Here is a 12,716-nt window from a genome sequence, read left to right as displayed (position 1 = left end):
TTTCCTTTCAGATTCCGATGAAAGTGACGAAAGGAAAATTAAAACGCTGAAAACCTCCAGCGAAGGCCGAGGTTTGTGGACGTCTCTGTTTGGGTGCTTTGTGGCCGGTGCAAAGGGCCAAAGACTTTACAGAGCAAATATGACTTCACACTTGCACGTCTCTCTAATTCTAAGGGAACCAGGCGAGGAGGGGTTGCTGTGAAGCTAGGGGGCGTAACTACAAAAGCATGACCCATAACATGAGTGACACTGATCTACACCAACTGCACTAAATGCTCCAACAGTGCAAAGATGTTCAGATTCAGATTCAATTTTAATTGTCATTGTCAGTGTACAGTACAGAGACAACGAAATGCATTTAGCATCTCCCTGGAAGAGCGACATAGCAAACGATTTGAATAAATAATAATAAGTGTCCAGAGGGGGGGGGGTGGTGATTGGCAGTCACCGAGGTACGTTGTTGCCGCAGTGGCGAGCCACTGTATAGTCTAAGGACACGATAGAAGAAGAATGGTGTCAGATTAGGAGGGGAGAAGAGGAGTCGAGGTGGGGGGGGATAGAGGGAGATGGGGTAATCGGTGGTGGAAGATGATAGTATGTAGGATGGGGAAATGAGTGGAGTGAATTTGGGGTGGGAGAGGGATTTGAGAAAGGGCGGTAAAAATACAGCACGGTGGCGCTGGCGTAGAGTTGCTGCCTCACAGCGCCAGAGGCACGGGTTCGATCCCGACCACGGGTGCTGGCTGTGTGGAGTTTGTACGTTCTCCCCGTGACCTGCGTGGGCTTTCTACAAGATCTTCAGTTTCCTCCCACACTCCAAAGACGTGCTGGTTTTGTAGGTTAATTGGTTTGGTGTAACATGTAAAATTGTCCCTAGTGGCTGTAGGATAGTGTACGTTTGCGGGGAGCGCTGGTCGGCGCGGATTCGTGTTTCCGCGCTGCATCTCGAAACTAAACTAAAATGGGTGGATTATTTGACAGCGGAGAGTTCGATGCTCACACCATTGGGTTGGAAACGAGTTGCGGGAGCATTAAAGTGGCTCTGATAATTGAACACAGACAATACAGGGTAATCCATGCACTGATATTCTTTTCCTTTCTCTTCCAGATTCTGCGGAGAAAGAGAGTCGCTCTGCATCTCGAGGTATGGATATTTATGAGTTTCATGTCGTAGAGTGACACAGTGTGGAAACAGGTCCCTCGGCCCAACTTGCCCACACCGGCTACACCAGTCCCACCTGCCTGCGTTTGGCCCGATATCCCTCCAAACCTGTCCTATCCATGCCTCCCTGTAATATTCACCAGTGAACAATCCATTCATGGTGATCTATGAATCATCTACCTGTCTGAAGAAGGGTCCCGACCCGAAACGTCACCTATTCCCTTTTCTCCGGAGATACTGCCTGACCCGCTGAGTTACTCTAGGATTTTGTGTCTATCCAGTATCTGTAGTTACTTCCTACAGGAGTGTCAGGTGTTAATGGGAGAAGGCAGGAGAAATGGGGTTGAGAGGGAAAGATGGGTCAGTCATGATTGAAGGGCGGAGTAGACTAGATGGGCTGAATGGCCTAATTCTGCTCTTATAACCTATGAACTAGGCGATCTGTCTGATCGGAGTCCAGACCAGGTTCTGGGTGAGACAGTGTTTCCAGGGGCTGAATAATCTCAGTGAAACACTTGTGTAGTCGGGATATTTACACCTTCTTCCTTTTATGTTTCAGACTCAGTGGAGAACGAGAGTGGCCCGGATACTACAGGTAGTTCTCCTGATCTGTCAACTCAATGTCACCGGGATAGATTGGGAGAGCATTAAGACAGGAAGAGGGTGCTTTTATGATTTGGGGGCGGCACGGTGGCGCAGCGGTAGAGTCGCTGCCTCACAGCGCCAGAGACCCGGGTTCCATCTTGACCACGGGTGCTGTCTGTGCGGAGTTTGCAAGTTCTCCCCGTGACCCGTGTGGGTTTACTCCGGGTGCTCCGGTTTCCTCCCACACTCCGAAGACATGCAGGTTCGCAGGCCCTAGTGTGTGCAGGATGGAACTAGTGTTTGGGGTGGTCGCTGGTCGGTCCGGACTCGGTGGGCCGAAGGGCCTGTTTCCGCATTGCATCCCTAAACTAAGCTAAAGCTCTGCATTAGTGATTCCACATGTTGATCCCGGTGGCTCAGCACTTCAACTCCCCCTCCCATTCCCAATCCGACCTTTCTGTCCTGGGCCTCCTCCATGGCCAGAGTGAGTCCCACCGCAAATTGGAGGAGCAGCACCTCATATTTCGCTTGGGCAGTTTACACCCCAGCGGTGTGAACATTGACTTCTCCAATTTCAGGTAGTCCTTACTTTCTCCCTCCTTCCCCTCCCCTTCCCAGCTCTCCCACAGCCCACTGTCTCCGCCTCTTCCTTTCTCCTTCCCGCCCCCCCCAACCCCAAGTCTGAAGAAGGGTCTCGACTCCTTTCCTTCGCTCCATAGATGCTGCCTCACCCGCTGAGTTTCTCCAGCTTTTTGTCCACCTTCGATTTTTCCAGCATCTGCAGTTCCTTCTTAAACACATGTGGCCTAGATCGGAACAAGAGATCATTAATATGAAGTGCTCTCTAAAGCCCATGGAAACTCAGGAGATTGTATGTTGAGCAGAGTTTAGTTTAGTTTAGATCGAAGATAGACACAAAATGCTGGAGTAACTCAGCGGGACAGGCAGCATCTCTGGAGAGAAGGCACATCTCGTATGTGTATGTGACAAATAAACTTGACTTGACTTGACTTGGGTGACGATTTGGGTCGAGACCCTTCCTTTCTACATGTTTAATTTAACTTAGTTTAGTTTAGTTCAGTTCAGAGCTACAGCATGGAAACAGACGGGTGATCGCTGGATGGCATGGACTGGCTGGGCCGAAGGGCCTGCTTCCATGCTGTATCTCTAAATCAAAAAAATAAAAATTCTATTAAAGAAGTTCATGGATTTGTGAATTGGATTTCTCTTCTTTCTATTTCAGATTCTGCAGAAAAAGACAGTCACTCGGCAGCCCGAGGTACGGATGTTAATATCATGCATGGTCTATGCTAGCACTTGTGTTCAGCAGTCTATGGAGGGTCTGGGTTGTGACTCCAGCAATGGGTTATAACGGCTCTGGGATGGAGTGATTGTTACTGATTCATAAGGTCATAAGTGATAGGAGCAGGATTTGGCCATTCGGCCCATCAAGTCTACTCCGCCATTCAATCATGGCTGATCTATCTCACCCGCCCAACCCCATTCTCCTGCCTTCTCCCCATAACCCCTGACACCCGTACTAATCAAGAACCTATCAGTCTCTGTCTTAAAAATATCCACTGACTTGGCCTCCACAGCCTTCTGTGGCAGAATTCCACAGATTCACCACCCTCTGACTAAACAAATTCCTCCTCATCTCCTTCCTAAAGGAACGTCCTTTAATTCTGAAGCTGTGACCTCTAGTCCTAGACTCTCCAACTAGTGGAAACATCCTCTCCACATCTACTCTGTCCAAGCCTTTCACTATTCTGTACGTTTCTATGAGGTGCCCACTCATCCTTCTAAACTCCAGCGAGTACAGGCCCAGCAACGTCAAACGCTCACCATATGTTAACCCACTTATTGCTGGATTCTGTGTGTGTGTGTGGACAGACAGCCACGTGTAACATAGGCGCGGGTAGGAAGCAATCGCAGATGCTGGTTTAAACCGAAGATAGATACAACATGCTGGAGTAATTCAGACTGAAGAAGGGTCTCGACCCGGATCGTGAGCCAGTATAGCAGGCTTGTTAAGATTGTTAAGGGCTTGGACAGGCTGGAGGCAGGAAACATGTTCCCGATGTTGGGGGAGTCCAGAACCAGGGGCCACAAGTTGGTGAGAGTTAGAAAACAGCCATTAATCTGTGTACAACAACGACAAATCAAAAGCAAAGTCCTGAAGACACAGGAATCTGAAGTGAAAAACAAGTGACAGCAGGCAGTGAAGAAAGTGAATGGCATGTTGGCCTTCATAACAAGAGGACTTGAGTATAGGAGCAAAGAGGTCCCTCTGCAGTTGTACAGGGCCCTAGTGAGACCACACCTGGAGTATTGTGTGCAGTTTTGGTCCCCTAATTTGAGGAAGAACATTCTTGCTATTGAGGGAGTGCAGCGTAGGTTTACAAGGTTAATTCCCGGGATGGCGGGACTGTCATATGCTGAGAGGATGGAGCGGCTGGGCTTGTACACTCTGGAGTTTAGAAGGATGAGAGGTTATCTCATTGAAGCATATAAAACTGTTAAGGGTTTGGACACACTAGAGGCAGGAAACATGTTCCCGATGTTGGGGGAGTCCAGAACCAGGGGCCCCACAGTTTAAGAATAAGGGGTAAGCCATTGAGAACAGAGATGAGGAAACACTTTTTCACACAGAGAGTTGTGAGTCTGTGGAATTCTCTGCCTGGCGGTGGAGGCAGGTTCTCTGGATGCTTTCAAGAGGGAGCTAGATAGGGCTCTTAAAGATAGCGGAGTCAGGGGATATGGGGAGAAGGCAGGAATGGGGTACTGATTGGGGATGATCAGCCATGATCACATTGAATGGCGGTGCTGGCTCGAAGGGCCGAATGGCCTACTCCTGCACCTATTGTCTATTGTATATTGCTTGTGGGCTGAATGGCCTCCCCCTGGTCCAGTACACAAGCTGATGCCCACGCAGGCTGGAAATGCATCGCTGCATTGACACTCTTGTGCATGTCCGAATCTTCCCTCCAGCTCCATTCCCAGTTTCTAATCCGTGTCTGGTTTTGATTCCAGATTCCAAGGAGAGCAGAGAGAGGACAATGCGAGTGTCTGAATCCAGAGAAGGTTGGTGGATCTTCCATCGAGGGGATGAGGGGCCGTGTGGACACAGGGGAGCTGGGTCTGCCAGGGTTAACAATGAGCGGGGCTGCACGGTGGCGCAGCGGGTAGAGCTGCTGCCTCACGGCGCCGGAGACCCGGGTTCGACCCCGGACTCGGCCGCTGTCTGTGTGGAGTTTGCACCTTCCCAGCAGTTTGTTTTTATTTTCCTCTCAAAATGACCCGGACCTTAAACCCGGATCGGATAGAAGCTGCCACGTTTGTTAACATTTCGTCCAGTTTTTCAAAGCGTCACGGTGGCGCAGCGGGTAGAGCTGCTGCCTCACAGCGCCGGAGACCCGGGTTCGATCCCGACTACCGTCGCTGTCTGGACGGAGTTTGTACGTTCTCTCCGTGACCGTGTGGGTTTGCTCCGGGTGCTACGGTTTCCTCCCACATCCCAAAGGCGTGGGGGTTTGTCGGTCCGTGACCTCTGTGAAAAATTCCCCCCCCCCCCAGTGTGTAGGGAGTGCTTGGGAATATGGGATGACATAGAACGCCTGTGAACTTGGATCAAGGTGTAGATTTTGTTTTGGAGACACAGCGTGGAAACGACGAGACCGCCCCGCGCTGACCACTGAACAACAGCAGGCTTGTCTCACACACTGAGCCAATTAACCTACAAACCTGCACGTCTTTGGAGTGTGTGAGGAAACCGGAGCACCTGGAGAAAACACACGTGGTCACGGGGTGAACGTACAAACTCCGTACAGACAGCACCCGCAGTCGGGTTCAAAACCATGACTCTGGCGCAGAAAGGGCTGCAGTAACTCTACCGCTGCGCCATCGTGCCGTTCTTAACTACCTCTTCCGGCAGCTTGTTCCATTTATCTAATCAGTGTCTGATTTTCATTTCAGATTCCAGAGAAAGTGCGGAGAGGAAAATCAAAGTGATCGTATCGAGAGAAGATGATGGTACGTAGATGTGTGTGTGTGTGTGTGTGTGTGTGTGTGTGTGTGTGTGTGTGTGTGTGTGTGCGTGTGTGTGTGTGTGTGTGTGTGTGTGTGTGTGTGTGTGGTGCGTGTGTGTGCGTGCGTGCACGTGTCCGTGCGCGTGTGCGTGTGTGCGTGTGTGTGCGTGGTGTGCGTGGTGCGTATGTGCGTGTGCGTGCGTGCGTGCGTGCGTGCGTGCGTGCGTGCGTGCGTGCGTGTGTGTGTGTGTGGAGATGTCACCTCCACATGTCCTGGGTTGTCATGATTACTGGGGGAGAGGGATCTTGGAAAAAATGTTCGGAAAACCAACCGTGAGACCAGGAAACTGAAACCCTCTTCCTTGTGTTTCAGACTCTGCAGAGAACGAGAGTGGGCCGGATACTAAAGGTAGTTCTCCTGATCTGCTCGTCACCGGGATAGGGTGAACTGTCATTAAAATGGGAGGGAGAGTTTCAGAGCTACACTGGCAGCTGGGCACAGGGAACGTCTTGGGATCGGTGAAGTGAAATCCTTTCCTTTCCCTTCCAGATTCTGCGGAGAAAGAGAGTCGATCTGCATCTCGAGGTACGGATATTTATATTTCAATGTCTCCCTGTAACATTCACTGGTGAACAATCCATCCACCCATGGGTGAGGATTAGAGGGATAGGGGCCAAACGCGGGCAGGTGGGACTAGTGTAGATGGGGCACCCTTGGTTAGTATGAGCAAGCTGGGCCGAAGGGCCTGTTTCCGTGCTGTGAGACTCTATGACTACACATATAAACTCCGCACAGACAAGCACCCGTAGTCGGGATCGAACCCGGGTCTTGGGCGCTGTGAGGCAGCAACTCTACCGCTGCGCCACCGTGTGTAGGATAAAACTGGATACTTTCAAGAGAGAGCTAGATAGGGCTCTTAAAGATAACGGAGTCGGGGGATATGGGGAGAAGGCAGGAACGGGGTACTGATTGTGGATGATCAGCCATCACATTGAATGGCGGTGCTGGCTCGAAGGGCCGAATGGCCTACTCCTGCACCTGTTGTCTATTGACTATAACTAGTGTATGGGTGATGGATGGTCGGCAAGGACTTGGTGGGCCGAAGGGCCTGTTTTGATATTGCAATCCTAAACTAAGACTACACTACTCTAAATCAGAATTATATCCATTTAACAGCTTGAATTTAACCAGAAATGATGGCTTTAGTGGTCACCTTTGTGTCCAATGTGCTTTCTGATCATCTTAATCCATTGTTAGTATTGAACCAAAGGCTCGAAGGGCCGAATGGCCTACTCCTGCACCAATTGTCTATTGTCTATTGTCAAACAGTCGCCCGGTGTCCAAGATCCTAGATTAGTTGAATTGTAATGTTGGTGGATGAGGATCTGAGAAATGGCCCCAACCTCTCCTCGTGGCCCTGGTAGACCCACACAATGAGAGGTCAAGGATGCAACCAGCTTTAACATGGAGGTTTCAGGATAGGGCCTGTTTCCACGCTGTATCTCTAAACTAAACTCAACCCATGTGTCGGAAGGAACCGCAGATGTCAGACACAAAATGCTGGAGTAACTCAGCAGGAGAGGCAGCATCACTCGAGAGAAGGAACGGGTTGAATTGTTGATAGGGGATGATCAGCCATGATCACATTGAATGGCGGTGCTGGCTCGAAGGGGCGAATGGCCTACTCCTTCCTGCACCTATTGTCTATTGTCTTTCTTCCTTTCTTTTAAAATCTTTTTTGTTTCAAAAAGAAAAACAAAACAACAACAAAAAATAATGATACACATAGCAATGCTATTGATCCATAGAGATAAGGATCTATTGTCTACGGTCTAAACCCTTCTACAGACCCCGTGATTGAATGGCGGAGTAGACTTGAAGAGCCAAATGGCCACATGCAAACTGGAAGAACTGCACCTCGTATTCCGCATGGATAGAGCATATACACCGTGGACACAGGCCCTTCGGCCCAGCTTGCCCATGCCGGCCAATGTGCCCCATCTACACTAGTCCCACCTGCCTGCATTTGGCCCATAGCCTAGAACTAATGAACTAAACAGGAACCTGAAACCCTCTCCCTTCTGTTTCAGACTCTGCGGAGAACGAGAGTGGCCCAGATACTAAAGGTAGTTCTCCTGATCTGTGAATGATGTTGAAATGTGACTAAACCCAGAGGAACATTTTTAAATGACTCCTAAAATGGGGACAAATTTGTTCTCCTGTAGAACATTGAAGTTGGGATGCCACGTTGCATTTTGTGCTGAGTTCTGGGCACCATGGAATAGCAAAGATGTCGTCAAGCTGGAAAGAGGGCAGGGAATATATACGAGGATGTCGCCAGGACTCGAGGGTGTGAGCTATAGGGAGAGGTTGAACAGGCTAGGACTCTGTTCCTTGGAGCGCAGGAGGATGAGGGGTGATCTTACAGAGGTGTACAAAATCATGAGAGGAATAGATCGGTTAAACGCACGCAGTCTATTTCCCAGAGCAGGCGAATCGAGAAGCAGAGGACATAGGTTTAAGGTGAGGGGGGAAGGATTTAATAAGGGGTAACTTCTTTACACAAAGGGTGGTGGGTGTTTGGAACGAGCTGCTGGAGGAGGCAGCATCTATTGTACATCTAAGAAACAGTTAAACAAATACAGGGATGGGAAAGGTGATGTATTCGAGAGAGTTACTGTAGATACAGTTCTTAGTGCTAACGGAATCAAGGGATATGGGGAGAAAGCAGGAGTGGGGTACTGATCAGCCATGATCATATTGAATGGCGGTGCAGTGTAGAAGGGCCGAATGGCCGACTCCTGCACCTGTCTTCTATGTTTCTATGTTTAGAGGTTTATGGGCCAAACGCAGGCTGGTGGGATTAGTGTGGACAACACATGTCAGTGGAATTCTCTGCCTCAGTGGAAGCCGGTTCTCTGGATACTTTCAAGAGTGAGCTCTTAAGGATAGCGGAGTCAGGGGATATGGGGAGGAGGCAGGAACGTGGTACTGATTGTGGATGATCAGCCATGATCGCTTTGATCCTGCACCTATTGTCTATTGTGTATTAGTCGGTGTGGGCAAGTTGGGCCGAGGGGCCTGTTTCCACGCTGGATCACTCTGTGACTCTGTGATTGTTGAACTGAAATCCTTTCCCTTCGATTCCAGATTCTGCTGAGAAAGACAGTCACTCTGCAACTCACGGTAACTATTCATCACATTTAATTCAAAGCCGACGTTGGGGTCGGGTGAGCGGGCGTAGGGAACGGTCGTGGGATATATCTCCGCTTTCTTCACTTATTCGTTAGCTCTGGGGGTTTTCTTTTTTATCTTTCGTGTCTCTCTTTCCTTTCGTTTTCTCTCCTTCTTCCTTTCCTTCCTTTTCATTTTTCTTTTTTCCGATTTAGTATTTAGTTTATAAAATGTTAAAATTGAAGCTGTACGATAATTGTATAACTGTTATGTCGATTACTTTCTCCTTGTACAATTGCTTCTGATAAAATTAATATTTCTATTTTATATTGTACAATTGCTTCTGATAAAATTAATATTTCTATTTTATATTGTACGATTGCTTCTGATAAAATTAATATTTCTATTTTATATTGTACAATTGCTTCTGATAAAATTAATATTTCTATTTATATTGTACAATTGCTTCTGATAAAATTAATATTTCTATTTTATATTGTACAATTGCTTCTGATAAAATTAATATATTTATATGTTATCAGAAGGAATTGTAAAGGGAGGATTTTTTTTTTGGAGGCATTAATAAATAAATATTTATATTTATTAATGCCTCAAAAAAAAAACGAAAAGAAAAAAAAACTATTCATCACATTTATATCTTGTTTCTAACATCCGTTGGTGAACTATCTGTGAACATTTGCCCTAACTGTTGGAGAACAGTGGGTCCTATTAGTCTGGGGTAGAAACCATTAAGGTCGTTTAGTTTAGTTTAGATTCCGTTGTCTCCTGAGATGCTGCCTGTCCCGCTGAGTTACTCCAGCTTTTTGTGTCAATCTTCGATTTAAAGCAGCATCTGTAGTTCCTTTTTACTTATAATCAGAAACAGGAACAATGGAAGTCAGCATTGAGCTGACTTTGTCCCAAAAGAACTTACTTAATTACGGTTTAATAACGGGGGAAAAACTCATGCTTAAATTCTGGAAAAAATGCCCCAACACCATCGATAACTATGTGGATTTCAAATATGTCCGAAATGTTACACCTGGAAGACATGAGATTCCTCCTAGCAGGCAAACCGGACCATTTCCAAAAGATTTGGTCTCCATTTATCGACTTATTACAAGTATAGGGTGCAACATAACTTTGAAAATAAATGGTTTCAGGACCTGGTGAGGGGTGAGTAAAAATACCAAGTAGGTATATCCCTTTTATCTTATTTTAGTTTGACATATCTTCTGTTCTCTTTTTCTCTCTTTCTTTTTCTTTGGCTTTCTTCTTAACTCTTTTTCGAGTTTTACGTTTCTAAGGGTCTCTCTTGATCGCTCTTTCACGCACTCACTATCCCATCTAGCTCTCTTTCCATTTCTTCTTTTATAAAGTTTAAAATATGAAGTGGTACAGGAAATGTGTTATGTTATTTTTGGCTTACATCACTGTAATGTACACTACTTCTAATAAATAAAAAAATAAAAAAATAAAAATAATAATAATAATCGGGAACGATTTCTCATTCCAGATTCCAGTGAGAGTGCTGAAGAGATACGGAAGCTGATTTCATCGGGAGGAGATGATGGTTTGTGGACCTCGTTCTATGGGGTTTAATGGCTGCACTAACATGTGTGGTGTGGGGGGGGGGGGGGTCCATTAGGGAGAGAGTCTCAACCCACTGCATTCAGTTTAGTTTGGAGTCATAGAGTGACACAGTGTGGAAGCAGGCCCTTCAGCCCAACTTGCTCACACCAGCCAACATGTCCCAGCTACACTAGTCCCACCTGCCTGCATTTGGTCCATATCCCTCCAAACCTGTCCTATTGTACCTGTCTAACTGCTTCTTAAATGTTTGGATAGTCCCTGCCTCAACTACCTCCTCTGGCAGCTTGTTCCATACACCCACCACCCTCTGTGTGAAAAAGTTACCCCTCAGATTCCTATTAAATAGAAACATAGAAAATAGCTGCAGGAGTAGGCCATTCGGCCCTTCGAGCCTGCACCGCCATTCAATATGATCATGCCTGATCATCCAACTCAGTATCCCATACCTGCCTTCTCTCCGTACCCCCTGATCCCTTTAGCCACAAGGGCCACATCTAACTCCCTCTTTCCCCTTCACCTTGAACCTGTGTCCTCTGGTCCTCGATTCCCCTACTTTAGTTTAGTTTAGTTTATTATCACCTGTGCCAAAGTGCAGTGTGAAGCTTGTTGGCTGCGAGCTATCCAGTCTGCGGGAAGACTAGGGCGGCTCAGTGGCGCAGCGGTAGAGCTGCTGCCTCACAGCGCCGGGTTTGATCCCGACTACGGGTGCTGCCTGTACGGAGTTTGCACGTCCTCCCAGTGAGTCTGTACGGAGTCCTTCAAAAGTCTTCAAAAACGTCCTTCAAAATCTTCGTTTTTCCTCCCACACTCCAAAGACGTACAGGTTTGTAGGCTAATAGGCTTGGTAGAAATGTACAATTGTTCCTAGTTTGTATAGGGTAGTCTTAAGGTTGTCCCTCGTGGCCGTCATTTGCGGGTCACGCAGATGGAGCGCGAGGATTTTGAACATCACAAAATCCTGCGACGCCGCGCGTCTCTGCCTATGTCATCGCGCACCATGCCCGCATCACGTGCGTGTCACGACACACACGTCGTGCATCGTGACGCGTAAATGATGTCTCACAAATTACGTGCAAATGACAGCCAAGTGGGACAGGCCCTTTAGTGTGCGGGGATTAGTGCATCATCCATATTCACAAGGGGAGTGGGATCTTTGAACGGGTAACTGATTGTGTGGTCGGGAAACTGAACACCACTCCCTTTCTGTTTCAGACTCTGCCGAGAACGAGAGTGGGCCGGATACTAAAGGTAGTTCTCCTGATCTGTACGTCACCACGATAGAGTGAACTGTTTTAAAAAACGGGAGAGGGGAAATGTTAAAATCTTCTAACTGCAGGAAGCAATCAACATCATGCGGTGAGATAGACACAGGAGTAACTCAGCGGGTCAGGCAGCATCTCTGGAGAACATGGATAGGTAGCGTGTGGAAATGGAGAACTGCAGATGATGTTTAAGAAACAATTAGACAGGTACATGGATAGGGCAGGTTTGGAGGGATATGGACCAAGGGCAGGTGGGACTAGTGTAACTGGGACACGTCAGCCGGCGTGGGCAGGTTGGGCCGAAGGGCCTGCTTCCGCATTGTGTCACTCTACGACTAGAATAAGGAGCAAGCAATTTAGAACGGAAACGAGGAAATACTTTTTCTCACAGAGAGTGGGGAGTCTGTGGAATTCTCTGCCTCAAAGGGCGGTGGAGGCGGGTTCTCTGGATGCTTTCAAGAGAGAGCTAGATAGGGCTCTTAAACATAGCGGAGTCAGGGGATATGGGGAGAAGGCAGGAACGGGGTACTGATTGGGGATAATCAGCCGTGATCATATTGAATGGCGGTGCTGGCTCGAAGGGCTGAATGGTCTACTCCCGCACCTATTGTCTATTGACCCTATGCTAGTTTATACCAAAGATAGACACCAAGTGCCGGAGATGCAACTTGTGAAGCAGAGGAAGGAATGTAGGGGGGGGGGGGGGGGTAATGAAGATCGGACACAAAGTGCTGGAGTAACTCAACGGGTCAGACAGCGTCTCTGAAGAAAAAGGAACAGGTGACGTTTTGAGTCGGGACCCGTCTTCATAATCATATCTATGGAATCTTACCGTGCTCAAACTGGGTTTCGGGTCCGGACCGGTCTGAGGAAGGGTCCCGACCCGAAATGTCACCTATCTTTTTTCTGAT

At 47.8% G+C, this 12,716-nt stretch overlaps 1 protein-coding gene across 1 annotated transcript in view; it reads left to right on the top strand.

The window, feature by feature from the left end:
• LOC129713703 (glutamic acid-rich protein-like) overlaps positions 1-12,716 on the top strand; it is a 59,822-nt gene that overhangs the window by 33,159 nt on the left and 13,947 nt on the right. The window contains exons 33-42 of the mRNA XM_055662954.1: positions 1,722-1,757; positions 2,991-3,026; positions 4,781-4,831; positions 5,723-5,779; positions 6,149-6,184; positions 6,326-6,361; positions 7,867-7,902; positions 8,927-8,962; positions 10,467-10,523; positions 11,756-11,791. Coding sequence (XP_055518929.1) covers positions 1,722-1,757; positions 2,991-3,026; positions 4,781-4,831; positions 5,723-5,779; positions 6,149-6,184; positions 6,326-6,361; positions 7,867-7,902; positions 8,927-8,962; positions 10,467-10,523; positions 11,756-11,791 — 417 coding nt within the window. The remainder of the gene's footprint in view (positions 1-1,721; positions 1,758-2,990; positions 3,027-4,780; positions 4,832-5,722; positions 5,780-6,148; positions 6,185-6,325; positions 6,362-7,866; positions 7,903-8,926; positions 8,963-10,466; positions 10,524-11,755; positions 11,792-12,716) is intronic.

Source organism: Leucoraja erinacea, chromosome 37 (assembly GCF_028641065.1).
Source record: "Leucoraja erinacea ecotype New England chromosome 37, Leri_hhj_1, whole genome shotgun sequence".
Taxonomy (NCBI): Eukaryota; Metazoa; Chordata; class Chondrichthyes; order Rajiformes; family Rajidae; genus Leucoraja; species Leucoraja erinaceus.
The sequence above is the reverse complement of the archived record's forward strand: the minus strand, read 5'-3'. Positions and strand labels throughout refer to the sequence as shown.